This window comes from Bos mutus, chromosome 19 (genome assembly GCF_027580195.1).
Source record: "Bos mutus isolate GX-2022 chromosome 19, NWIPB_WYAK_1.1, whole genome shotgun sequence".
Classification (NCBI taxonomy): domain Eukaryota; kingdom Metazoa; phylum Chordata; class Mammalia; order Artiodactyla; family Bovidae; genus Bos; species Bos mutus.
In genome coordinates, this window is record NC_091635.1 from 31,160,768 (window position 1) to 31,187,370 (window position 26,603).

Sequence of the window (26,603 nt, forward strand, 5' to 3'; positions counted from 1 at the left end):
CCGGCCCTATGCGGAGCCCCCTTGGTGCTGGGGGAGGCTTCGGAGAGGGAGAGGGCTGCTGTCTCGCGAAGACACCCTCTCCTTTCCCCGGACCTGGGCTCAGTGCGGACTCAGGATCCCTTTCACCTCCCCCTCCCCGTCCTGACCGAGGTCTCAGAGGGGATCGGGTCCGCCGGCCGGCTAGTCCCGGGCCTAGGAGCTGAACTGGGAGGCAGGGAAGCCCGAACGGGAGGGTTAAGGCGGGGCGGGAACTGACTGAAGGTAGGGAAGGAAGAAGGCTCTGGCTATGACGTCATAGGATTAACCCTCTCCGCGCCCGGCCAGTTGCCGCCCCGAGGGGTAGAAGACTCGAAGCTGACTGGTTCTTCCGGGGATGAGTCCCCGGCAGAACCTGGGAATGGACGCTTGGGTCGGTCGACACCCCGCACTGGGCGTTTGATCGTCCCGGGACAGCCACCGCACGTCGCGTGGATGTCCTTGACATCGACATGTGGGTTAGCGTCGACTACGGGTTCTGGTGACCGTGTCATGCGTGCACTTACTACATAAGAAACCACCAGCGTATTTGTGCGCAAGGGGTGTAATGTGATCTGCCTCTTCAGCAAGTTGCCCTGGGTGGGGGGCGGAGAGCTGGGTGCACACCGCCACTCGGCGGCGGCCGGGAGCATGGCATCCCAAAGATAAAACAGTTTATCAGGACTTAGATTTGCCACCTACTGCTTTACTCCATTTTCAGGTAGCCCTGACCTGGAGATTGCGTCCTTACTGGCTTGCGTCTCCAAGAATATCCTCTCTGGATATTCCTTATGAATATCTAGTCTTCTCCTCTGTACTTTTGATCTTGCAATTCCTTCCTCCAGGAATGACCTTCCTCGTTCTTCTCCTGGCTTACTCTTAAGCCTTCCAAAACTCTGCTCCCATATCCCATCTGCAGAACCCTTGATCTCAAGAGCTGATTCCCGTTTTATCCCCAGGGTCTGGTAAGTGAAGGGCTGAATAGAGTGGCTCGAATCTGCGCGGCCTGGGTTCAGCTGACTACGCAGTTTCCACCAGGGGGAGCAAGAGACAGCGTCATTTCACGACGTCCACCAGGGGGCGCTTTCTCCTGCCTCTGGCCGTTCAGGACTGGGGAGCCAACCCGCGGATTCGCCCCGCCTGATCTGGAGAGGCACCACTAAACTATTTGCATAATCTTGAAAGGGCCGCGCTGAGTGGTTGTGGTATAAAAGAAATTTGAAACGGGTTCTCTGATTGGCGTAAGTTTTCCCTCTTGCCTCGCGTCCCCATCCCGGCCCGGAGGTCGGTAGGAAGCCTCCGACTAGTGACAAGAGGGAACCTAGGTGTCCGGGCAGTGGGCCCTGAGGGTGAGTGCTGGGCGCCGAGAGGCTGAGCCGGGGTGTGGGAGGCTGGGGTGGGAGACTGCTCGCCCCGCCCTGACTCCTCTCGGCTTGCCGGTTCACCTGTCTAGGAGTCGAAGATGTGCATCTAGAGACACCGCGACCCTTGCCACCTGGCCCACACACGGAGGCCCTCTCAGTCACCCTGGTCACACCCACGCTGCCTTGGGGTAGGAAAAGGAGTCTCCTCAGTCTTAGCTTCTGACCTCCCGGGTCATCTCACTCAGGCCTCTAAAGAGCTTGGTTTGCCCCTCTGGAAAGTGGACCAGTGGCTTACAGAGGCATGTGCCAGGGAGGGGGGTGGGTGGTGGAGGAACCTGAAAACTGTTCACCCACAGCTTTGTTCTTGCAGAATCGCCCATAAATAGGGTCCCAGGGCTGGAGATGGGTATCGAAAATGAAAGTCCAGAACCAGACTGTCAGAAACAGTTCCAGGCCGCAGTCAGCGTCATTCAGAACTTGCCTAAGAACGGTGAGGGCACGGGGACCCTCATTTGGGGGTTCAGATGACCAGGGTCTGCCTCCCAGGAGACCCTGATCCTGGCAGCTTTTGCAGACAAGTCCCTAAATGTGTTGTCCTGGGGTTCCCCTCTGCCACCTACCCTGTCTATCTTGAGTGAGACCCTTCACCATCTCTGCCCCCACCAAGAGAGACCCTTCACCACCCCGCCAAGGGTGGTTCTCCTCCCGCCTCTATCCTCCTGGAGCTGGGAGTGATACTGTCCCCCTCCACTTCTCAACTTTTGCCCAGGCTCTTACCGCCCCTCCTACGAAGAGATGCTGCGGTTCTACAGCTACTACAAGCAGGCTACCATGGGGCCCTGCCTCATCCCCCAGCCTGGGTTCTGGGACCCTATCGGACGTTACAAATGGTGAGCTTCCCATCAGCTGGGCAAACAAGCCTCAGCTGTCAATCAGCCTTTCACAGCCCTCCGCCCCCCACCCCACCCCCAGGGAAGCCTGGAACAGCCTGGGCCAGATGAGCAGGGAGGAGGCCATGTCCGCCTACATTACCGAGATGAAGCTGGTGGCACAGAAGGTAGGGAGAGGCTGCAGGCTCCTCCCTGTGCCCAAGGTCTCAGCCAGGTGACCCGCCCCACTTTGCCCATCACGTTTCCTGCACGTTGATACACCTATGGGAATTCCACCTTCAAGTTGTCCCCCTGCCCCTGCCTGACTCTGGGTCCTGACTGGGCACAAGGTGGAGGGATATGATGGCAGCAGCAGGGCGGAGGCGGCCCAGCTCAAGGGGGTAGGAGGGCAGTGGTGGGAAGGGCCAGCCTTTCCCCATTAGACCCCCTCCCGCACAGGTGATCAACACAGTGCCCCTGGGCGAGGTGGCAGAGGACATGTTTGGTTACTTCGAGCCCCTGTACCAGGTGATCCCTGACATGCCGAGGCCCCCGGAGACATTCCTGAGAAGGGTCACAGGTCAGGCCCCCAGGCTGGGAGCTCCACTAAGGCTGATGGAACTGTCTTAGGGGGCTGCTCAATTGGAGGGAAGCCTGGAGGCAGAGGGCTCTAGAAATGTTCCTGTAAGGACCCCAGCTAGTGCCCCGATGGGGTGGGTCTCAGACAGAATCCCTGGCTAGATGAGGATGGGGAGCAGGGGCCTGATCTCTTCCCAGCCCCACCTCTGGGTGCTGTGTCTCTGCAGGTTGGAAAGAGCAGGTACTGAATGGAGATGCTGAGGCTGCCCCAGAGCCTCCCTGCCTCCCTAAGGAACCAGCACCCCCAAGTCTAGGTCAGTGTCTGGGGGGGAGGGGCAGACGGCCAGGCCAGAGGTGGGAGGACCTCCAGGCAGCATGGAGGGGAGCAGGCTAGATGCTGCGCTGTGCCTGTCACACCTCATGCCCACAGACACTGAGACCCCCTGTGCTCCCAAAGGCCAGGGGCAGGTTCTGGGATCCCTTTCCTCTCAGGGACCCATCTGTGCCTCTTATGGTAGCATCTTGAGGGTCCCCTAAACAGGTGCCTCTGCCCAGGTGCACACCCTTCCCCTCCTTCCATGGCTTCCCTCCTGCCACTTGCCCCGACTTCCCTCCTCCTCAGAATCCCAGCCACCCAGGGACCAGGACTCTGAAGTTTTCTGTGATTCTGTGGAGCAGCTGGAGCCTGAGCTGGTGAGACCCACTCCCATCCCCTCCCTTTCCCCATCCCACTGGGCCCTGGCTGCTCCCACCACCACCCTCCCCTCCGTGGACTTTGTGACTCTTCTCTGCAGGTTGGGGAAGAGCAAAGGGGCGCCCTGGGAGGAGAAAATGACACCAGAAACAGCCCCGAGCCTCCTGCAGAGAAAGGTGAGCCCCTATCCGACCCTTTGCCCCATGGTTCCAGTGCCTGGGGCCTTCCCCTGGCTGCCTTCATGGGCAGAGGAGAAAGTCCAGCACTGGGCACTAGAGAGAGCAGCCTCTGCCCAGGAAGGGTTGCCAAAAGCCAGACACTGGCCTGGAGGAGCAAAGTCCCTGCCTGGCCTCCTCTCCAAGGGCCACCAGGAGCCTGTGCCCTTTGCTGGCACTAAGTCAGGGCAGCTGGGGTAGAACTCCTAGACCAGTTCTCTCATCTACAGCTGCGTGGCTTTGGGAGTCATCCTTTCTCTCGGGGTCTCCCATTTGGGACTCTCCAAGGACGACGAGTTGAGTTCTCCCTTATCTCTTCCTAACTTCCAATGTCCCATGTCCTGTAAGAGGCACTTTCATAAATATTATCTCCTTTATTCCTCAGAGCAAGCAGCCCTGTGAGGGAGAGGACATGATTTTCAGATGACAAACGAGGCTTAGAGAAGTTACTGACTTGCCCAGAGCCACAGAGCTAAGTGGTAGTGCTGGGGTTCGAACCCCTGGCAGTCCATTAGCTGCATGCATGGACTTTATAGACTCACACTGGGCACAAGGGATGGCATTCTACTGACTCCTCCCTGGCCCTGCCCCGAGCTGAGTTGCTTCCTGCGTCCCCTTTCCTGTGTGTCTGTGCTCTGCAGGGAGATTGGAAGGCCCCCTGCTGGGGCCCCAGGAATTGGACTCGTGGCTGGTGGGGACAGTCCGCGCGCTGCAGGAGAGTATGCGGGACGTCCAGGGGAGGCTGCAGAGCCTGGAGAGCATGCCTATGCCCCCTGAGCAGGTGAGCCCCTTCCGAAGGTCCAGGGCAAGATTGGGGCAGAATTTTGAGGGTCTCTGTGCTGCACTCCTCAGCCAGCCACTTCTTTGTCCCCCCGTCTCTACCTGCCCACACTTCTGCCTTCTCCAGAGAATGGTGTGGCTTATGGGTCAGGCCAGGAAGTCAGGGGGTCTAAAGTGCTTCCTACCTGGAAGGGAGAGTGGGAGAAGCCCACCTTTCCTGCTTTTAACCCCACCCCGTGCCAGAAGGGAAACCGAGGACAGAGGGAATTCCAACAGTTGGAGGGGCCAGAACCTGTCTGCTCTTTGCACTGGGGCTGGGAGGGGGTCCCTATTGGCCCTCTGTCAGGACTTCTTCTGTTCCCAGACTTACTGTCTTCCCCTCCCCTCCCCTCACATTCAGCCCTTGCACCCCTCACTCCTCCTCCCGACTTCTAGATCTGCTTGCCCCTGACACCTCTGCTTCTGCAAAATAAATAAGAGCAGCCATTTCCGGAGCCCCGGCAGTGTGCCAAACATATTACCTACATTACCTCATTTTATCCACACACACACACACAAACAGCAATGAAATAGGTTTTCTTTTCATTCCCCTTTTACAAATGAGGAAACTAAAGCTCTGAGAGGTTGAATAACTTACCTCAGGGCCTGGAAGGAACTCACACAGCCTGGAAGAACCCCACAGAGCTGCTGTGAGGATTAGGTGAGATAATGCATGTAGGTGCTTCTGAATGGGGCTCATTGTTACTATTAGCATTATTATTAAGTGATGGAGCTGGGAGTGGTCCCACTTGTATCTCCCTCCAAAGCTGGTATCCACCGTTAACTCTGAATGAGTCGGTTCTTGTGAAGCCTGGAGCTGTGGGGACAGGGGACAGCTGAAGTCCTGGATATGAAGGAATCACTCAGGTGACCCTTTGTCCCCTTGGCACAGAGGAATTGGTAGGAATTTCCTCAGATCCACAGTGGCTAACATTTCAACACTCCCCCCGCCTCGCCAAGGTTTTACTAATATTTTTTATTTACCTTTTACTAATTTTATATGCTGAATATTTCCACGCTGAGATACCTGGACTTGAATCTCTGAAAATAAGAACACTCTACTACCTAGCAAAAACATTTTATTGCACACCACAATTCCTTCATATCACCAAAAACACAAAGTGAAGTCACTCAGTCGTGTCCGACTCTTTGCGACCCCATGGACTGTACCCTACCAGGCTCCTCCATCCATGGGATTTTCCAGGCAAGAATACTGGAGTGGGTTGCCATTTCCTTCTCCAGGGGATGTTCCCGACCCAGGGATCAAACCCAGATCTCCTGCATTGTAGGTAGACGCTTTACTGTCTGAGCCAACAGTCAAATACAGTCCAGATTCCAATCGTCTTTTCCAGCTTCCCTGTCTGTCCAGGCCAGGAGCCTCTGTCCTTAAGACTCTGTTAGTCTAGACCAGTCCCTCTTCCTTGCTAGTGACTTGGTGATGAGACTGGTCAGTAGTCCTGTAGACTGTACCACTTCTGGAGTCTCATGACAGCCCTGTGGCTAGATGACATGACCCGATTACATCAGAGGTGATATTCTTTCTTCACATCAAGACACATAACTGGATGTCCTACCATGAATATCCCTAGTGAGGATCACAGCAGGGATGAAGGGGTGATAGTCTGATTCCACCAGTTGGAGCCAGGGAATGTCCCAGTTCCCCATCAGCCCCATTTGATACACAGCTTTTGACAAATGATAGATAATCCTTGCTTGGATCCATAATTTAGTTAATGGTTGCAAAAATGTGGACTTTTCTATGATTCCTTTAACATTTATTAGCTGGCATTTTTCTGTAGAGTTTCCCTGACCATCTAGGATTTCCCTGAAATATGGTGCCTTATGGAAGGGTAGAATATGTGCTTAATTCTTTCTCTTTACTTATCTATTTTTAAAGTAAGGAGTTGATTTAAAAGCCACCTCAGTGGTGATAAATTTCCAACTTACTCTTCTATGAATTTATGGACTTTAAAGACTCAGTATTTCAGTCAACTGCAATCATATCGTTCTTTTTGATGCCCAGACTGTCACAACTTTGGTAAGACCCTCCCTTTCTAGCTGGGTCCTAGGTTCTTGTAACATGATCTCATTAATCCTTAACAGCTTCCTCACTTCTTGGTATAAGACATCCCACATTCAATTCCACCTTCCCTGCTCCAGACCTGAAATCTGCCACTTCTCCAAGGAGCCTTGCTTCCTTTCAACAGATAATGGGATTTAGAAACTAAAATCTGAACACCCTGGGTCTTCATTGGAAATGTGGCACATCCTTTACAATATGGGGTCTTCAGGCCATATCAGGCTTTGTGGCCCAGAGGAGACGACGTTGGAGCCAGTTCCTCCACTCTTTTTGGCACCTTGAATTGCTGTGGGAGGAAGATAGGGGAGGGAGTTGGGGCTCAGTGTTTCAGGGACAAACCAGGAGTCCCAATCTTCAGACTGGGGAAAGGGAAGTAGCAGCTCCCACTTGAGTTCTGGAAGCAGGTGCCTAAGGAGGGCCTAGCCTGAGCTGAGGCCTGGGCTGGCGCCTGACTCTCTCCTCTTGGCAGCAGATGCCCCCACCCAGTGCCAGGCCTCGGCCCCTCAGGCTTTCCGGCCCCACACTGATCTTCTTCCTCCTGTGGCCCTTCATCGTCCAGTGGCTCTTCCGACAGTTTCGGACCCAGAAGAGGTGACTCTCGGTGGAGGAGTCTGCAGCCAACAGGAGGCTATGAACCCTGTGTTCTGCAGTGCCCTGAGCCTTCCTAGGGGTTAGGGGAACAGCATTAACCGCCCCCGGCTTCCCGTCCCCAAATAGCGTTCGCCTTGATACCCCTCTCCTCGTGTGGGGGCCAGATAGGACCCTACTCTTCCTGCAGCTCCACAGGGACTGTCCCTCCTTTCCCCCTCGACCACCTCAGGCTCCCTGGGGAGACTGCCCTAATGGAGCAAGTCCCCAGTTCGGGGTGGGCGGGTGATCCAGGGGCGGAGCTACCGGGTCTCAGCCTCTGCCCTCCTCACCCTCTGAGTCACGTGACTCCTCTCCCAAGCCAGCCTCCCCGAGGAGGCTCAGCTCTTGGGCAAGTTGGGACTTCGGCCGGGCCCTGGAAGAGTGATTGGCTGGCGGGCTGTGGGAGGGAGGCCAGGAGGCTCGACCGAGTTGGGGAAAGGCGGAGAGCTGGCCCCGGGGGAGGGCAGTCAGCTCCTTTTGGCTGGCCGCCCTACCCGCAGAAATACTCAGGACGTCCTCACTAAAGATGCACTTAGAAAAGAGTTTCACCAAATAAAACCTTCATCTTCTGCCGTCTGGGCTGCCACGGAGTGAGGCGGAAAGCGCGTCCGGGACGCGGGAGGTTCAGGTCCCTTCTGTGACCCCTTCCCCGCTGCCGTGGACGGCCCCAAGACGCCAGCGGTCGGCGTTCCAGAGGGAGCATTTCCCCCTCCCCAGGCTAGTGGAGGGAACAGCCCCTGGTCTGCAGGAGAGGCGGAGCGGCTGCTGGGGGCGCCCTGGGCGGGGCCCCGCCCCCTGCCCCGTCGTGGGTGGGGACTGTGGGGGGGAAAGCTGCGAGCCAGGGGCGGCGGGAGGAGAGGAGTACGGCGGGCTCGGGCCCAGGCTCCGTTCCCGCCCGAAGGGAAGGGCGGCTACTCCCTGCTCCGCGCGCCCGGCGTAGGGTCGGGGGCCGCGATCTGGGCCCCGGAAGTGCCCACTGCCCGCTTCCCCCTCCTCAGCTGCTCTCGCCTTGTGACCTCTGCGCTCGGGCTTTCCCAGGGAACTTTCTGGAAAGCCAAGGACGGCGGGAGCGTCGTCCCCGCGGCTCCCGTCGGGGTGGGTCCAGTGCCAAACTGAGCAGAGACCTCTAGGAGCCGCTGGCTGCTGGGGCTACGAAATTTTGAGTTAATCCCTGTGTTAGGGATGAACAACTGGAGGGCAAAGGAAGAGGGGCCAAACTGGTGCTGGGGATGTAAGCGGAAGCCAGCGCCACCACTTGGGCATACTCGCAGTGTGACTTGGGCAGGACTCTGCTCTGATCCTAGGTTGCCTTGTTTGTGAAATAGCGATGAAGACCTTTTCACCATAAGGCAGTCCTGGGGATTGATGACCAGGACATTAATGACAAAATGCCTACCTAATATCAAGGTGCGTGGCCTCTTGTTTCATAGAATTCTGGAATTCCACAACCTGTCAGTTTGACCACTCCTCCCCTAGTAGAACAAATGAGCCCATACAGCTGAAACCAATAGACTGAGGCTGGGCTCAGTTGTACCTTCCAAATCCCAACTGAGGGTACCCAGGAGTCCTTTGGAGTCTGAAAATGTAACAGTTTTGAGGTCTCTGACTCCCAGTCGAGTTCTCTCCAAAAACTTTTCCTCAGGGAACTCCCACTGTTGAGGAGAAGCTCTTGCTCCTGCGAAGCTTCTTGCATGACTGATGAAGCAGCACACGAGAGGGGCAGGTTTTCAGAAAGACCTGAGTTCTCAGGGAAGACAGGCTAGGATGTTCCATCTCAAAACATCTGGATGTGCCTCAGGGTCACTCTTGCTTGCCTCTCCCTCTGGGCATGCCCATGACCACTTCCCCACAAAACCACTCCTGAATCCCCAGACAAGTCCTGTCTTGGGACAAGACGCCTACTCGTCATAAATGTCCTGCTCATGCCACTCTGCCTGAAAATGCTTCGTGTTTTAGACAGCCACGAAGTCACCTCCTCCATGAAACATGTCCACAATTCTTAACTCCTAAGCAAGCTGGCTCACAAGCTCCTATCAGGATTTTCATCATCTGCCATTTTGGCTTACCGTAGGTTTGATGGCCTCTCTACACAGTCCTTGAGTAGCACGGATGAAATTTTACTCACCATTGTGCCTTCTTATCCAATGTGAGATTAACCTGACGGTCCATCGGTTAAGACTGTTTCCATTGTAGGGAGCCGGGTTCTTTCCTTAGTGGGGGAACTAAGATCCCACATGCCTCCAGGTGAGGCAAAAAAAAAAAAAAAAAAGGAAAGAAAAAGAGGGCCAGAAGTTGGCTGAAAGTGTTGCAGATGGAAAGGAACTAAATCCAGAGTTCTTACAAAAAAAGGGACTTTTGTGTTTGTGATAGAAAAACAGCACGGAGTCACAGAGACCTTCGCTTTAGCCGAAAGTGTCACTTAATTGTCATGTGACCTTGGACAAGTCACTTAATTTCTGAGCTTCAGAGATTCCTTATCTCTAAAATGGAGACAAGAATCCCTACCCTGCCTAACTCACTGGGCTGTGGAGGAGCAAATGGTTCTGTGTGCAAAGGAACGCTGTGCGGTGGAAAGCGGCTGGAATATAAGACAGGGCTGTTGATGAAGAAACAGGAGTCACGGTGTGTGGCAAATGGGAAAAACTGAGATTACAGTAAGATTTTCAGTTCAGTTCGGTCGCTCAGTAGTGTCCGACTCTGCGACCCCATGGACTGCAGCATGAAAGATTGTAGACCTAAGTGATTTGAGTGGAGGGTTTCGGCTACTCCTGGCCCTCAGCCCCTGTCCTTTGGGCGGAAGCCTGGAATCTGGAGAATTTTCACAAGGAGAGTTATGTAGCGCGCCGCCCTACCCCCTCCCCGTCCCCCATGAATCTGTCCCACAGTTCTGGGCCAGAATCCCTCTGCCCCCATTTCTGGGCAAGGTTTCCTCCTCAGGGAAGCCTCTGGCTCTTGCCTCCCTGCCGGTGTTGCCCAGCGTCCACTGACGAGGAAGAGCCTCAGTGGGTGATTCTTTCCAGTCTGTGACTTCTCTCTCGAGTAGCCAGGGTTGATTATTTCAACTCAGGATTAATTTCAAACCCCTCCCCCAACAAAGAGGCTCATCCGCTGCCCTGGACTCCCATCCAGGCTCAGGAAAATTTCATGGTCGATTCCCAACTGCACAGACCAAGAGGGCCCCAGGAGGCCATTTTCTTCGATAGAAGCTGAGGCCCGGTAAGGGAGAAGGGAAGCGAGGCCTTACATCCCGGGGTCTCGGGGGATCCCAGGGCGCACACCCAGCACTTTCCGGCGCCGACGAGAGAAATCAGCCACGGCCCACCATTTTGCACTGGCCCCTGGGCGGGGGCGGCCGTGAAAAACTACGCTGGGCCTGGGACTCCGCCACTTTCCGCTAAGGGTCCCAGCGTAGTCCGGGAGTGGACGTCACCCGGGACTCGAACCTGCTTTCTCATCTTCCGAGGCCTAGTCAGAGGTTGCTGCCGTAAGGCAGTCACACTGTCCCTTTAAGGCGGCACTTTTTATTCTTCATTTGTTTACCTCTTCATGCGCTTTTTTTTTAAACAAAAAAAAAAGTGTTCGCAATATCCTTCCGCAAACGTCAATCCCAGTCACTAATCAACACCTTGAAGCCATTCTTGTAATCTTAAGAATCGAGAATTAATAGCCATGGATCAACATCTCTATTTACAGAATTAAATACTCGTTTACACTTTAGGGACTACTTTTTAGGGGTAAACCATTCTCGCTTAAGTTAACAAATGTTTGTGATCTTCAGAACCTTTCCGCTGAGAAAAGAATAGGATAATAACCTTTAAGACGCACCTTTTCATAAAAATATTCTGTGCAGGCCCTCACAGGCCATCGAATCTTCTTGTATTCCTGAAGCAGAATGGTATGGTCCAGAACCCGCCCCATCTTCTCTGCGATTGGCCTTCCTTCCTCGGCGAGACGTGTGCCTTTTGACCAATGGGCTCTCACGTTTCTCTAGCGAGGGATAAGCGATGGAAGGAGGCGGCCCGGAAAACGCCCCCTACGCGTCCTGGGATTGGCTACGTCGCACGGCGCGCGAGGACGGCGGGCCTGAAAGATGGGAACTACGACTCCCATCTTCCTGCGATGGGGACTCAGTCACGCATGCGCATGGGCGGGGCGGACCGGCTTCTATATAAAAGGGGCGCAGAGGGTTGGGAGGCAGCAGTTGGAAGTTGGCAGGTGGAGAGGCAGGTTGGGAGGGGAAGTTGGGGGAGGAGGCGGAAGAGGAGCTGTCGGAAGGGGGAGAAGGGAGGGAGGAAAAAGAGGAGGAGGCGGAGGAGAACTGAGCTGAGCAGAGAGCATCGAGCCAAAGGGGAGATGAGTTTGTCTGTCCTCGGCTGAGGCTCCGGCCGGGCCTAGGGAACGGGGAGCTCGGCTTGGAGCGACACCCGTGGAAGTGGGAGGAGGTGGCTTTGGGACTTTAACCCCCTGTGGGCTCTGCGGCAGGGGATTTAACCCTTTGTGGATCCGGCCCCTTGGAGTCAGCGTCATCGGGTAGTTTTAACCCCTTCGGGGCTGGGTTTAACCCATTGGATTTAACCTAATCTTTTTGCCCACCAACTTCTCGATCGCGGGGGCGGTCTGCGGGAAGGCTTGAAGCCCACCCCCTCTGCACATTACGTACTGTTCCTGCTGCTGCACCCCCTTGGACCCGCTATCTAGCCGCGCTCTGGGCGCTTAACCCTTTATTGACTTGAGCGCCCCCAAATTGCAATTGGAGTTTGCTGACAGAAGGACTGGCTAAAGGCATCACTGCAGGAATTACAGACCGAAGAGGACTGTGTTGGACATTTTTGCAGAGAAAAGCAAACCTTTTTTTCCTTAAGGACTTACAGCCAACATTCTTCAAACTTCGAGAAGAAGATTCTATTAGCAATGGCCGAGCCACTCTTGTCAGAGTTTCAGCACCAGCCTCAAACTAGCAACTGTACAGGTGCTGTTGCTGTCCATGAAGAACGGAACCCTGATCGCCCCCCAGGCGCGGAGGAGCGGGTGCCGGAGGAAGACAGTAGGTGGCAATCGAGAGCGTCCCCCAAGTCGGGTGGCTCTCCAGGGCACGGGGGGGAAGGGAGCCTGGAACCCCAGCCGTCTCCCCTTAAGACCCAGGTCTGCCCAGAATCCAGCTGTCCGGAAGCGGGTGAGAAGGGCCAGAATGGGGACGACTTGTCCGCTGGCGGAGCTCCCCCGCAGCAGAGACAGGTGGGCAAGAAAAAACATAGGAGACGCCCCTCCAAGAAGAAGCGGCTTTGGAAACCGTACTATACGCTGACCTGGGAGGAGAAGAAAAAGTTCGATGAGAAACAGAGCCTGCGAGCTTCGAGGATTCGAGCCGAGATGTTCGCCAAGGGCCAGCCAGTTGCTCCCTATAACACCACGCAGTTCCTCATGGATGACCACGACCAGGAGGAGCCGGATCTTAAAACCGGCCTCTATCCCAAACGGGCCGCTGCCAAATCCGACGACACCAGCGATGAGGACTTTATGGAAGAAGCGGGCGAGGAGGATGGGGGCAGCGACGGGATGGGAGGAGACGGCAGCGAGTTTCTGCAGCGGGACTTCTCGGAGACCTATGAGCGGTACCACGCGGAGAGCCTGCAGAACATGAGCAAGCAGGAGCTCATCAAAGAGTACCTAGAGCTGGAGAAGTGCCTCTCGCGTATGGAGGACGAGAATAATCGGCTGCGGCTGGAAAGCCAGCGGCTGGACGGCGACGACGCGCGTGTGCGGGAGCTGGAGCTGGAGCTGGACCGGCTGCGCGCGGAAAACCTCCAGCTGCTGACGGAGAACGAACTGCACCGGCAGCAGGAGCGAGCGCCGCTGTCCAACTTTGGAGACTAGACTGAAACTTTTCCGGGGGAGGGGGCAAAGGGGACTTTTTACAGTGATGGAATGTAACATTATATACATGTGTATATAAGACAGTGGACCTTTTTATGACACATAATCAGAAAAGAAATCCCCCCTGGCTTTGGTTGGTTCGGTCAATTTAGCTATGATGTAGCTTGTGTGCTTTCTCCTGTTCTTTAATTATGTGAAACTGAAGGGTTGCTTTCCTTGTTTTCCTTTTTAGGAGTTTTTTTCTTTTTTAATGTGTAAGTAACTTGACCAGGTTATAATGCAGTTTTCTGTTAAGAATCTCCTTAAATGGAGCTATAAGGTGGCCAAATCTGAGAACCATTAAATTCATTCTAGTTATAATAAATATTTGTAAATGTAACATAGTTTGTGTGATTTCTAGAGCTAATTCAAATACTGATTTATGTGATTGCATTGGGGGGAGGGGTAAAGGAAGCATTTAATTTGTCCATTTTCAAAAACAAACCTTATTCAGTTTGCCCCGTTTTCCCTTGAATGGGTTTTAGTGTGCTACAATATATAGTTCCAGCAAAATATAAAGATTTAATTATCTTCAATACTTAAGTGTGTTGTTTTCTAGTGCCTTCATTTTCTTTCTTGATGCTGGAGAAATAAACCAGTGTTGGGTGTTTGGGGAGTAGGAAGTAACTATGATCAGCAGCTTAAAATTTAATTCTGCTTCTCAATAGCCATTCAAAAGTCTATTAACAAAAATGTAAACCTAATTTGGCCATTTGTCAGGTTGGACAACTGACAGCCTCATTTCACTCCTACAAGTGGGTTTTTAGTAATTTCCCCCTCCTCCCGTAAGGCTGGAAGGAGTCCTTGGATGCCTGGGAAAGGCACTTGTCTTGCTTTCTTAGTGCAAGCAATGGTTGAATAAACAGTTGTGAGGCAGCTCTTTATGTTAAAATATTCAGAGCTAGGGAATATTATATTTATAGAGGAAATGACCATTTGGAGCAGTCCAAGGACTTAACTCTAAATGCCCAATACTTAAGTGCTCCCTATATCAAGAAAAGGAATAGGAGCTGTCCACCTTTCCATGAGACTCAAACTAAAACTAGAAATGCCCCCTCACTGCAAATAAAATGTAAAGCTTCTGCTTGAGCTAAATTAAGTCCTTGGGGGGGGGCCAAGTGGGAGCCCTGCACCATCCCTATACAGCCCCTATTCTCAGTCTTCTAAACTGCTGATAGCTGCTTAGTCCTTAAGTAGTTCTGCTCTTCAAAGTGCAGGAGGCCCTGGGAATTCGTTTCTGCCCCCAAGTCAAAATTGAAACTGACTGTTCCCTCCTGTTATCATGGTTACCCAGCCCATCTTTACCTGCCCTCTGCGTTTCCCTAGACCAAATGCATTGCTCAAATCACTAGCACAAGGCTTCTTTCACCTGGTTCCTCAGAAACATAGGGGGCCTTCGAATCTGTGAGCCCCATGGAATTGTATGTAGGCTTGTATTATGTGTAGGTACTTCTGGAGAGAGGGTTCTAGAGAATCATGAAATTCTCAAACTCCTTGAAGATTAAGAACCCTTGGGGGAGCAGGGGTGGGGGGCGGAGACTCCCACTGGGAAGCTTGCTTTTGCAGCTAAATGAAATAGTGGAGGTGGTGGGAACTTCAAGAGTGAAATGTGCCTTATGATGTGTGAGAAGCATACACAAATCCATGAATCAAGGGAAATCATGGCGGTTAAGACTGACTCAGGGCCTTCAAAGCTGGATTGAGGTGGCCCTATTCTGGCAGATGGTCCACTGGAGACAATGTATGATCAGCTTTTCCTTTGGCCTAAAAACTACATTAAAAGTCTATTTTGAAATAGTTTTCGTGTTTTTAATTTTCCTTCTGCCATGACGTCATACAGGAGTCCCAGAAACGGCTGCTTGGAACAGCAGCAACACTGCCCTCTGGCTTTACACTGCACAAGCAGGAGCCTCATTCTGACTGCATACATGGGATGCAGCAGCGATGGCCTCTTGATTTCAGAACCTCCTCTTAATAAGATAGGTTTAAGTATAAAGATCTTGTTTTCCTATTAGTCTTAGAAAGACTTGTAGTGCACTGATCATCAGGGAAAAAAAAAAGTGTTATGTTTTAGGAGATACATTCAATCCAGTCTCAAATTATACAAATTTAAAGTAATTGTCATAATTTACTTTGATTTACCTTGAGATAGGCAACTCTGAATTTTGCTTTCAAAGGCACTTGCATTTTATGGTATTTATTGCATTTAAAATGTTCTTAGCATGATGAGGTTTCTGCAAAATTTCAATTTTCTATCAACACTTTCTAGGTGAAACACTTGACTAGCATACTGCTGCCGGGCCAGAGGGAAGACTCCGAATTCCCTATACTACCAGGATCATGACAAATGATCCTCAAGTCCACTCTAGCCATTCACTAAAGCCATTTCTGCTAAACAATTTAAATAAGCTGTTCAAAAGATCATGCTTACACATTAGCAATTTCAGTAGTTCTCTTTTACTGAGGTCTGGGTATCCAGCAAGGGCAAAGCACTTCCCAAACTTTGGAGACAGCTGGCTGGGCAGCTTAATCCTCCTTTGAGCTAAGGAAAACTTTTCTTGGGCTAGCCTATAACCTAAAGTGGCCCTCAGGAGATAGAGCCCTGATTTCTGCTTGAGTGGGAAAGCCAGGGAGTTTCAGATTGGTTTAGTTCAGAAAAATAGACAAGGTTTTTTTCTAAAGAGAGGAAACACAAAATTAGACCAGACTAAAGAGTCAAAACACCAGGCTCCTAGTTCTACCTTTGATATATACTAGCAGTGTAAGCCTTAACACTCTCAGAGCCTCATTCTTCATCAGCAAAATGGGGCTGTGCCTACATTACATAACTGCTGCAAGGATTAGAGACAGCATGAAAACAGTCTATACAAGAGTAAGGTATCATTGATATTATCACTGGTTCTTTTTAAGACCAGAGCAATTGCCCACTTGATCAGTATTTTAACTTTCACTTTGTTCAGAGTAAAATAAAACTCCTTTGCTTGGGGAAATGCAAATAAATATACTTTATCCTGGTGAATTCAAAAGAGAAATCAAAGAAATCTACAGAAATAAGCAAAATCCACAACTAAATAGTCTACTTCAGAAAACCAATGTTCTGCCAAATATTTGGTAATGTATTATAGGTGTCCCCTGGCCACTTACACCAACAGCTAGAAACAAATATAACTGTGATGGAAAAGCTGGCGAAAGTAAGAGTACTATATTTGTACCTAGGTACACCTGAGTTTGTTGGTTTTCAAGAATTATTTCCCCCATTTCTCAAGCAAGATTGTAATAAAATTCCACTTTACTATCTTTTCTCATGTAAAGTGTAAAGGGCTGTTGCTAGAAATGAAAAGTAATTTCTAAAAGAAAATGTCAAATTCAGGCCCGGAAGAGTGGGATCTGTAAGACAAAATATATGGTCTAGAAAGCAAAGATTCAATATTTTGCCAATTCCTCCCAGTTGTCTTTGAATGTTGGAAAGCTTACAGCATCATTTCATTTCTTGTTGAAAAAACAAAGGCAGATAAATAACATAGCTCTTGCAAATCCTCCTAAATAAAGTTTTTCCTGGGCTTTACTGAGAGGCAATTCAATTATGACAAATGATATAACACTGGTAACAGCAGGGATAATCCAAGTAGTTTACTAACAAATTTTTACACACCTCGAAATTCTTTCAAATGGTTGAGGTGCTACCAGAAATGGCTGGTAAGTCTTCTGAAATAGCTAGTGTGATTCTTTCCCTCGACACAGCACCAAGAACAGTTATAGTTGGCTTATCATTTTCCAAAAAGAACGAAAACTTGAAGAGTATTGTAAACTCTCATCTGAAGACACATTCTATTTGATACATCCACCGACTGTGAAGTGTTAAAAAACAACTCTGGGTCAACAGTGAGCAAAGATGATATTCCTGAAGGAAAACGTGAGAGCTCTAGAGTGTTCCATACACAACAATTTGAGAAAACGATAGCATTACTGCTCTTTTAAGCTACTCAGTAGAACTTGTCCTAGCCTCCAGAGTGTCAGAGAAGATTAATTTGAAGTTCTGAAGTCTGCTTTTAGCACACACTTCTGCATACCTGGATAACTCCAGGACAACATTCAGGCAAAGGCAGAAGACCAAACCAGAAGACGGAAGGAAATGTCGAAGAAGTCAGTTCTGCCTTCCTCTCTAGGGCTTACTAAAAGTGTATTTAAAACAGCAAACATTTTAACTTAAAAAGAGACAAGAGAGAGAAGAGGATGATGAGGACTAAACACAAAATTTAAAAATGTGGAAATCAAATAGTTCAGGAGTAAGAATTTTCATCCTGAATAGGGCTGCTGCAAAGAATCACTCCTGTCAATGAATCCTGTTACACACAGCCAATAGCCCCAGGAGCTGGCCATTAGGTGAATGTAAGCCGTTCAGGACTTGAGGTTACAACTGCTTGGTACCCTGAGAGACTGACCCTTGCTCAAACTACTTGGATGGAACATGGCAACCAAGGCCACACTTTGGGAAAGCAGGCCTCCCAAATGCTCCAAATAACCTTTGAAGCAGAAGTTCTAAGGTTCCCAAATAACTAAGTTATAACAAGTAAATGTTTACACAGCCACTAGAGTAGTTATTCAAGGTATTTATGACGGAGGCTGCATTGATATCAACTTCAAATTAAGAAACTGAGGCATATAAAGTTTGTCGAATTTGTCATAAACCACAAAGCAACTCATCTCAAACAGGAGAGCTGAGAAGGAAGTTGAAGATCTGGTTGAACATTAGACAAACAATAGACTCAGCAACAAAATGACCAGTTTGGCCTCATCTTCAGGGCTTGGCTCCTGGCCAAGTGAACCAAGTCTGTGGTAGCACACACAGAAATAGAACTTGGAGTTCCTAACTTCCAGTCCTGTGTTTCGTTCAGTAGGTAACCAAGGGACCATTAACAAACTGATTTTATTCCCAACTTTTCTTATCGAGGAATGGAAAAGCATATGGGTCATCCTCAAAAGACAATAAGCTTTCCCCTTTATGAGTAAAATTTCTGCAACTGGCAGAGTACTCTCCTTAGTAGCTTCCAAATGTTTAACTAGATTACTTCACAATGGAGGATGAATCACAAGTCTGAGATCCCCCATCATTACATTCTTGACAACTGAACCACAAAGATAAGCTTTAAAGCCCCTTTCAGCTAGAACTGTTTAACTCCTACCAACTTAAGTGTCAGCTTTTCCAAACTGGTATCTTCTCTTGATCTGAAGAGTGTAAAGTGAATATGAGGTAGGCCAAGTCAACCTACAGCATGAATCAAGTGTACTAAATCTTTATTTAGGATAAGTGGCTCATATTTTAGATTAATAATGTATCCAAGGTGATCGTTATGTTTTGGCAATCCAATTCTAAGACTTTCTCTAAGAACATCCCAGGGACAAACAGAACATAATTAAAGCTCTGGAGTTGTCACTCTTACAACTTAAAAAATTACTAATAGGAGAAACAGGACTTCAGCTCTGAAAAAACTTTGCTATGAAGGCCAAATACTTAGGAACGATTTGACCATGATCAGCCATGAGCTGCACCACAAGATACTCTCAAAGATAAAAGTTCACTACCCAGTCACTATCTCTACTTTACCTGGGCATAATTTTCCCTGACTTTTTAGCAACATTAAGCAACCCCTGAACTATGAATCTTTCTGAATTTAGATTTCAAGCAGTAAGAAACAAAATTGTTTCATCTGCAATTCAAGAAAAAAATTTCACATCAATCTTCAATCCTTAAGCTGCTGCTACAACTGTAATAAAAGGTTGTTTTATTTTTTTTTCAAAGCAGGTTTCCCCTACTCCCTCAAACACCACACATATGAAGTAGCTCAAAACTGCAATTTCTATTTTGGGGGTCATCTGGGATCCACAGAAGTGACTTTCAATTACTTGGAATTTCAAAACGGAGGCTCCCCACTAACAATGCATTAGTGGCAAAATACTCCCCCATTTTGCTTCCTTTGTGGGAGAAAAGTTCTTTAAATTGGAAAGAATCTGTAGTCTTATAAAGATTACATTGGAATTAGTTCTTTTTTTCCTTTAGGAGGGCGGCCTTTTCTCCAAAGGTTTTGGTAAAAGTTATGGCTCAGATTTCAAAATGCAAACAGATGTTCCTGAAGCAACCGAAATGGGCCACTCCACTTTTATTCCCAGAACAGTGGCGACTCCCAAGTTACTTTGTGTCCCAACTTTGCAAAGGGCAAAACCCCACCCCGCTTTGGTGTAAACTTTCAAGAGAACAGCACACTTTTGGAGTTTCCCAAAGCGGCTGACGACGTGCGAGGTCAGGTCGTTCTGAGAATCGGGGCTGGACAGAAGGAATCTCAAGGGCAAGAGCGCTCAGAGATTTGCACGTGCCGCGAACTAGCTGGTCCCTGGGGACAATTAGTGGTTGCTACAGTAGGAGGAAGGCTGTTCCTTTTCACAGCCCTGGCCGCGGGGTGGCCTTGGTGCATGGAGGGAGATGATGGGTGCGCCTGGCTCTCCGGACTTGGAGCCTCCAGCTGACTGCCACGCCAAAGGGACGCGCGGCCGGAGCTGCAACCTCCACCCGCCCCCGCGGCGCCAGTCTTTGGAATGTGGCGTCACCCCCACCATGCCCATCGAAGTGGGGGTCCCGCTCCGCCGGGCCTCGCCGCCATACCCAGGCCGCATGGGGGTGGGGGAAAGAACTTAGCGGAGTTCGGCCTCAGGATCAGAGCCCCCGTGGTAGGAGCAAAGGGCAGTCGTTTCACCCGGTCTCTCCCCAGTTGGGGTCTCGGGAAATTTGGGGTAATTACCCAAGAACCCCGCCCTCTGTGAGAGGCGAGGTTGCGGGGCTGCCGGGACGGTTTGAGGACCGGGCCCGGCCGGAGAGACTCAAACCTGCACCCCCTCGGCCCCCGGTCCCACTCCCCGCCGTCTCCCGGCGCCGCCACTTCAGGCAGCCCACTCGGCCCGGCCTCTCCCCGCGCCCGGACCACCCCCCATGGGGTGCTCTCACTGCGCAGCGAGTCCCTCCGCTGCCTCCTCCCAGCCCAAAATGGCGGCGGCGGCCACCGATCCTTCTCGTCGCCTGCCTCTAGGGCCGAGGATACCTCCGCGCCCAAGCCCCTCCCCCTTCAGCCGGATCTATTTTCTGCCCAGTAAAGATTAACGCCATCAATGAACTCTTTAATTGAGGTAGGGAAGGCGGGTCTGATTGTGCTTCCGCACAGCTAATCGTTGACGAACGGAAGAATATTGACAGGTGAATGGACCAATCAAAGGAGACATCGATGAGCGCGGGATGCCGCTCGCGAAAGGGTAGATGGGTTTTGAGTTTTCTGTGTGCTTGTTGACGTGACAGGCTCTTGATCCTGCTTCCCCAGGTAGAAGAACTACAACCCCCAGCAGGGACCGCGCTGCCGGGCGGGGCCGTGGGGGGAGGGGGCCCCCGGGAAGGGCCTCCTCCCCTCCTCCCCTCCTCCCCCCAAGCTCAGTGCCTGAGCGGCTTCACCAGAGCTGCAGTAGTGGGTAGGGCTGAGGCGTTGGAATTGCACAGACAGGCGGTCGCACAGAAAGACACACAGACGTAGTCCTGTGCATAGCCCCTGACAGCAAATAGGTCAGTTCTGCCTTTGCAAAATCTCCTTTCCGGATCATTTCCCCCTTTCCAAGGAATCCATCCTTATCCCAGTTGGCTTTCCCTCCCAGCTGTCTATAGCGCGAAGACATCACTGCCCCTTTCTTCTGTTTGCCATTGAGAAGGAGGAGGGAAGCCGGCCAAACCCTGTAGATGAAAGGGCCTCAGTCCCAGGCTGGGCCCAGGTCTCAGTCGTGTCTCTTGGGGCGTTGACTTCTGGAGCCCAGCGCGGAATGGAGGTGGGGGGTTGCAGTCAAGATGGGGGCCTCTGGAGGCAGTGGGGAAAGGACTCCTCCTCAGGCTTGTCAGAGCCACTGACCCACTCCACTCCCTGCCTCTCCAGATCATTGCTGTATATTTGCCTCCCCAGGCTGTCTTTTCCCCGTCTTTGGTTCTCCTCTGTAGCTGCCTAGCTGCTTGCTTTGGCCTCGGTGACTTTCAGAAGAATAAGATGTAAGCCCTGGCCTGGGACCTGAGGAACAGGGCTAGAAAGATGGTTCCCTGATCCCCATTTGACCCCCTCCCTGCTTGGAGGTGTGAAAACCAGGGTGGAGGCAGCCTTCCTGCCCTTTATTTGAAAATGAGGGTATGTAGGTCTGATGCTACAAATGGTTGCCGCTGCCTTGGTAAAAATTTGCTGGGCAGCCAGAATCCTCCTGAAAATTCTCCTTCTGGACTTAAGTTTGTGTTATTTAAAGCAGGTGTCACTAGTTAAAGGCCTCTGATGAAAGATTGGGAACAGAAGAAGGTGGCTTCTCCAAACCAACCACCACCAGCTGCCCTGGAGGAGGCCAAGGTAAGCCCCATTCTCCCAACCACCTTAGTGCCCTGAAGGTGGATCCTGCCAACTGGGATTGTGGCTTCTTGTCTCAGATGTGGTGGTGGATTTGGGAAACCAGTATTTTTTAAATGAGTCCCTACTGTGCACTGAGAAACATGCCAGATGCTATCTCAAAAAATGCTTTTCTGTCAATGCTTACCTACTTCCACACCTCCCCTCCTCTTGCCCGGGCCAGGCAGCCTTTTCCTATCTTAGTTCCCCTACCAGGAATCCAGGGATCAAACCCCCACCTCCTGCAGTGGAAGCATGAACTGTGAGGGAAGTCCCCTGAAGTGCCTTTTCTAGAATCATGCAGCCAGCAAGCAGAAGACCTAGGATTTAAGCTTAGGGCCTTAAACAACAGAACCCTGCCTTGCATTTTTGTCTAGGCTGAGAACCAAGTCTGAAGCAGGGAGAAGAGTTTGAGCCATTGGTTTGTAATTTAGGTTGGGTTTCGGGGGTAGAAAATCACCCAGGAGAGAGGGGAGAGTCAGATTGTATCAGGCCCTCAGAGAACATCACCTTCTGATCAACAGCAGGAGCCCAAAGCCTCCCAACCTGTGTGCTGTCTCACCGCCCCCACCTTGCCCATTCTTTTCCCCTAGTCCTCAGCTACCTATAGGTAAGGAGGGAATGCTTACCCTCTGACCCTCCATACCTAGCTACCTCCAGTATATTTTCTGGATTTATTTAACTTGGAGTACATGGCATGTCAGGTTCAGAGAGGGCAAATGAGTCATCCAGATCACACAGCTTACCTGCAGTAGTGGTAATGGTGGTAGAGGGACAGGCCTTTAGGAGGGAGGCGGCATGTGGGGCTGAGGGCAGGGCTGGCTTGGGTGGGGGTAAGCTCCTGCAGGACATTTGCTAAGGGCTGGGAATGGGTGGATGACTGTGCACACGCAAGTAAGCCCCGCAGCTCAGACTTCCCAGTGGCCTTGCCTCTTCCTGGATGGAGCAGAAGCTCTCAGTTGGCCCAAGACACTGGTGGAGACACAGCCTGTCATTGATACTCTCTCTGCAGGTAAAGTAATAATACAACACAACCAACAACATACACACACACCCCCAAAATACCCCATCCCAAATTATGAAGAGGACTTTGGGGTCTCCCAAATGCATGTTAACACTCCTCCAGCTCTTATAGGACCGTGTCCACCTCCCAGGACAAACCCTATGCTTGAATAGACCCATGCTCAGATATCCCTGAACACAACGTATAATGTGTTAAACATTATAAAACACTGTTCTAATGCTAGTAGTTATTATTAGAATTCCCCAAACCACAAACTTCTAGCAATTCATTCCCCTCCCCCCGCACTCAGTACTCCCACCCTCACCACGACAGAGATAAACAGATGCCATGAACACACACACTCTTGACAGAATCCTTTCCACCTCTTAGATAAGTTCTAGAATTCTCTGGGCTACAGACTGGAGATTGGCCCTTCCTCTCCCTAGTGCTTTCCTGGCCCTCCAACTTCTGCCTGGAATAAATACACTCCGTTCACCCTGGAGTGACAGAAAAGAGAGTCTCGTGTTCTGATATCTTTTGGGTCCCCCCCCCTTCTGGGCTTATGTCATTAAATATGTATTTATTGAACACTCACCTTGAGCCATGCATAGCGACACAGTGATGAACCAAACAGACAGGACCCATTCTTCTAGGGGAGAGAAAGATGGTAAATAGTAATGTGCTAATGCTAAGTGGGACACTAACTGTCACATATCAGGGAATCACTAGGAAGGGGAGGAGGGGGCCACATAGATAGGATGGTCAGGGAGGGCCTCTGAAGAGCTAACATTGGAACTAAACCTTAAGGGACGAAAAAGAATCAGCTATGCAGATAGCTGGAAGCGGGATTGGCCACATAGATTGTGGGGCTTCTAATTCAAAATTCCTAAGAAGTTCAAGACAGTGACAGCAGAGATTAAGCAAAGCGCTAAGCTTGGGGCCTTTCTAAAAGGGGGTTCTGTGGGATAGTACAGGGCATTTGCCAGGAAACTAGCTTTGCCTGAAAGGTAAGTTTTCATTTTCTTCTTAAAAAAATTTTTTTATTTTGTTTTGGAATATAGCTGATTAACTATTGTGATAGTTTCGGGTGAATAGCAAAGGGACTCGGCGATACGTGTGTGTATGCTGTGCTAAGTCACTTCCGTTGTCTTCAACTGTTTGTGATGCTGTGGCTCCTCCATCCATGGGATTTTTCAGGCAAGAATACTAGATTGGGTGACCATGCCCTCCTCCAGAGGATCTTCCTGACCCAGGGATAGAACCTACGTCTCTTATGCCTCCTGCATTGGCAGGCAGATTTTTTTTTAACCACTTGCGTCACCTGGACTTCAGTGGTAAAGAACCCACCTGCAGTGCAGGAGACACAGGAGGCATGGGTTCGATCCTTGGATCGGGAAAATCTGGAGAAAGAAATGGCAACCCACTGTAGTATTCTTGCCTGAAAACTCCTATGGACAGAGGAGTCTGGCGGGCTACAGTCCATGGGGTGGCAGAGAGTTGGGCATAACTGAGCGACTAAGCACACACAAGGCATTCGTATCCATGTATCCATTCTCCCCCAAATTCCCCTAGCATCCAAGCTGCCACATAACATTGAGCAGAATTCTGTGTGCTGGACAGTAGGTCCTTATTGGTTGTCCATTTTAAATATAGCTGTGTATACATGTCCCTTCCAAACTCCTAACTATCCCTCCCTACTATCCTTCCCACAGCAACCAAAATTTCTTTTTCTAAGTCTGTGAGTCTGTTTCTGTTTTCTAGGTGAGTTCACTAGTATCATTTCTTTCTAGATTGCACATTTAAGGGGTGTCATGATATTTCTCTAACTTACTTCACTCAGTATAATAATTTCTGGGCCCATCCATGTAAGAGAAGCTTTCTAAAGAGGGAAGAGCAAGTGCTGTTTGGGCTTCTGATCAAGCAAATACATCATGAGCAACTTTCCATCCTGTTTCAGAGTATTTATTGAATGTTTACTCTATGCCAGATACTGTTGCAGGTATTGACATTACAGAGTGAGATATGCAGGCAAGATTCTGGGTCTCCCCAAACCCAAGCATGGGTTTGCTTGGGGGAGGGTTAGAGGACAGACAGTAGACAGGTAAGCCCATAAACTGACAGATGGTTGTAGAAGGTGTGCAGGTTGGATTCAGGCTGGGTGAACAGAGAAGGATTCCACCACTGGGGAGAGGCCGTCTGTGATCCTTCCTCCTTTGTCCTCTCTCTTCAGATCTCTGGCACTTGTGGGAGCCCCCGAACATCCCCTGAGCCTCATGACCCTGGAGGTTCCCAGCCCCTGACCCCTCGGATGGAGAGCCACTCAGAGGAGGAAGACGGTCCTGGGGCTGGCGGTGGCCTGGGCTGGAATGGTAGGAGTCCCCGCACCCAGAGCCTAGGGGCTTGTTCCGCAGAGGCCATGCTGGCCCGGAAGAAACACCGCCGGCGGCCCTCAAAGCGCAAGAGGCACTGGCGGCCCTACTTGGAGCTCAGCTGGGCTGAAAAGCAACAGCGGGACGAGAGGCAGAGCCAGCGGGCCTCCCGGGTCCGAGAGGAGATGTTCGCCAAAGGCCAGCCTGTAGCACCCTACAACACCACCCAGTTCCTGATGAACGACCGAGACCCCGAGGAGCCCAACCTGGATGTGCCCCAGGGGGCCTCCCACCCAGGCTCCAGCGGGGAGAGTGAGGCCGGGGACAGTGACGGGCAGGGCCGTGCTCGTGGGGAGTTCCAGCAGAAGGATTTCTCCGAGGCCTACGAGCGGTATCACACCGAGAGCCTGCAGGGCCGCAGCAAGGAGGAACTGGTGCGAGACTACCTGGATCTGGAGAGGCGGCTGTCCCAAGCTGAGGAGGAGATGAGGAGGCTGCGGCAGCTGCGGGGATGCACCAACTGGCGCCCCTGTTACCAAGTGGAGGAACTGGCTGCCGAGGTAGAGAGGCTCCGGACGGAGAACCAGCGACTTCGGCAGGAGAATGAGATGTGGAACCGAGAAGGTGGCCGCCGTGGTGGGCAGCCGGGCAGCTAGGGGTGCCCCCTGCCCCAGCCAGGCTGACTCAAGGAGTGTACCCTCAGGCCAGCTGAGTCTTAAGGAGACAGGTCTCAGTCTCCCTGCTCTCCCTGAGAACAGCCAATACAGGCTCAGGCTTCTACCTTGTCATGTCCACAATTTGTTCTTGGATGTCATGTTACTTTTCACAAAGGAATTAAATGATTTTGGTGAAATCACATGGGAGTGACTAGCATTGGTTTCACTAGGGCTGCTGTGAGAAAGAATCAAAGCCCATTCTTCCCAGAGAGGCCTGGGGCTGCCTCAAGCCTGGGAGACCCCTGCCCTGGGGGCTTCTCCGTGTCTTGGTTGCCTGAAATCTGCTCCATGTATCCAGGAGCCATCAACTGCTCTGAAGGTTTTAGAGAGGGGAAGGCAGAGGAGGGAGGGAACCACCAGGTTCAGCCAGAGCCAGACTTAAGATGCCAGATTGCCTTGAGGAACTGGGAGTTTCCCTGGAGGAGAAAGGCCTGGGCTCAAGGCCAGGGGTTTCTTCAGGGTTTATTCCCAGGCTCCCTGTGTTTTCCCTATTCTCTCCACAGTGTAGAGGGCTGGGCTAGACAAGGTCTGGGGACCTTGTGTCTCCTTGTCCTTAACAGTCTCCCTAAACGCCCCCCCTCCAGTCTCTCAGCAGGAGGTGAGTTGTCAGGTTTGACCTCTGACCTCCGAGAAGGGCACTTTACGTGTAAACGCTCAAGGGAGATTTTCTCCTGATGGAAAATAACCCCAAGGCTGGTGGGACAGGGGATTGATCCTTAGAAGAGCTGGAGGCCTGCTGTGCACCTGTGCATCCCTGCTCCTTTAGCTTAATCACCTGTGTGGTTAATTCCCTCGGAGGTGAGCCCCTCACCTGTCTGTCTAATGGAGAGCTGAGTCAGCCCGGATATGCCACCAACACACCAGCAGTATGGGCTCTGAATCGAGTT

At 51.1% G+C, this 26,603-nt stretch overlaps 3 protein-coding genes across 9 annotated transcripts; all 3 read left to right on the forward strand.

Moving 5' to 3' along the window:
* The first annotated feature begins 324 nt into the window (after positions 1 to 324).
* ACBD4 (acyl-CoA binding domain containing 4) lies at positions 325 to 7,841 on the forward strand. 3 transcript variants are annotated; one of them, XM_005896029.3, is made up of 12 exons: positions 325 to 494; positions 975 to 1,364; positions 1,469 to 1,567; positions 1,750 to 1,869; positions 2,149 to 2,269; positions 2,352 to 2,436; positions 2,708 to 2,828; positions 3,055 to 3,141; positions 3,450 to 3,520; positions 3,622 to 3,697; positions 4,378 to 4,517; positions 7,105 to 7,841. In XM_005896029.3, the coding sequence occupies exons 4-12, from the start codon at positions 1,782 to 1,784 to the stop codon at positions 7,228 to 7,230; spliced, it is 915 nt and encodes a 304-aa protein (XP_005896091.2). In that variant the 5' UTR covers positions 325 to 494; positions 975 to 1,364; positions 1,469 to 1,567; positions 1,750 to 1,781; the 3' UTR covers positions 7,231 to 7,841. The 3 variants fall into 3 exon arrangements, with proteins under 3 accessions (XP_005896091.2, XP_070246071.1, XP_070246070.1); XM_070389969.1 differs by lacking the exon at positions 325 to 494 and having other exon boundaries at positions 645 to 1,364; positions 7,108 to 7,841; XM_070389970.1 differs by lacking the exons at positions 325 to 494; positions 3,055 to 3,141 and having other exon boundaries at positions 632 to 1,364.
* Positions 7,842 to 11,461: 3,620 nt separating this feature from the next.
* HEXIM1 (HEXIM P-TEFb complex subunit 1) lies at positions 11,462 to 13,716 on the forward strand. The gene has a single exon (XM_005896028.3). The coding sequence runs from the start codon at positions 12,177 to 12,179 to the stop codon at positions 13,137 to 13,139; it is 963 nt and encodes a 320-aa protein (XP_005896090.1). The 5' UTR covers positions 11,462 to 12,176; the 3' UTR covers positions 13,140 to 13,716.
* Positions 13,717 to 19,504: 5,788 nt separating this feature from the next.
* HEXIM2 (HEXIM P-TEFb complex subunit 2) lies at positions 19,505 to 25,856 on the forward strand. 5 transcript variants are annotated; one of them, XM_005896026.3, is made up of 3 exons: positions 19,505 to 19,592; positions 21,498 to 21,592; positions 24,862 to 25,856. In XM_005896026.3, exons 2-3 carry the CDS (start codon positions 21,521 to 21,523, stop codon positions 25,654 to 25,656), a joined length of 867 nt encoding a protein of 288 aa, XP_005896088.1. In that variant the 5' UTR covers positions 19,505 to 19,592; positions 21,498 to 21,520; the 3' UTR covers positions 25,657 to 25,856. The 5 variants fall into 5 exon arrangements, with proteins under 5 accessions (XP_005896088.1, XP_070246073.1, XP_070246074.1 ...); XM_070389972.1 differs by lacking the exon at positions 19,505 to 19,592 and adding an exon at positions 19,930 to 20,477 and having other exon boundaries at positions 21,495 to 21,592; XM_070389973.1 differs by lacking the exon at positions 19,505 to 19,592 and adding an exon at positions 19,930 to 20,477.
* Positions 25,857 to 26,603: the final 747 nt, after the last annotated feature.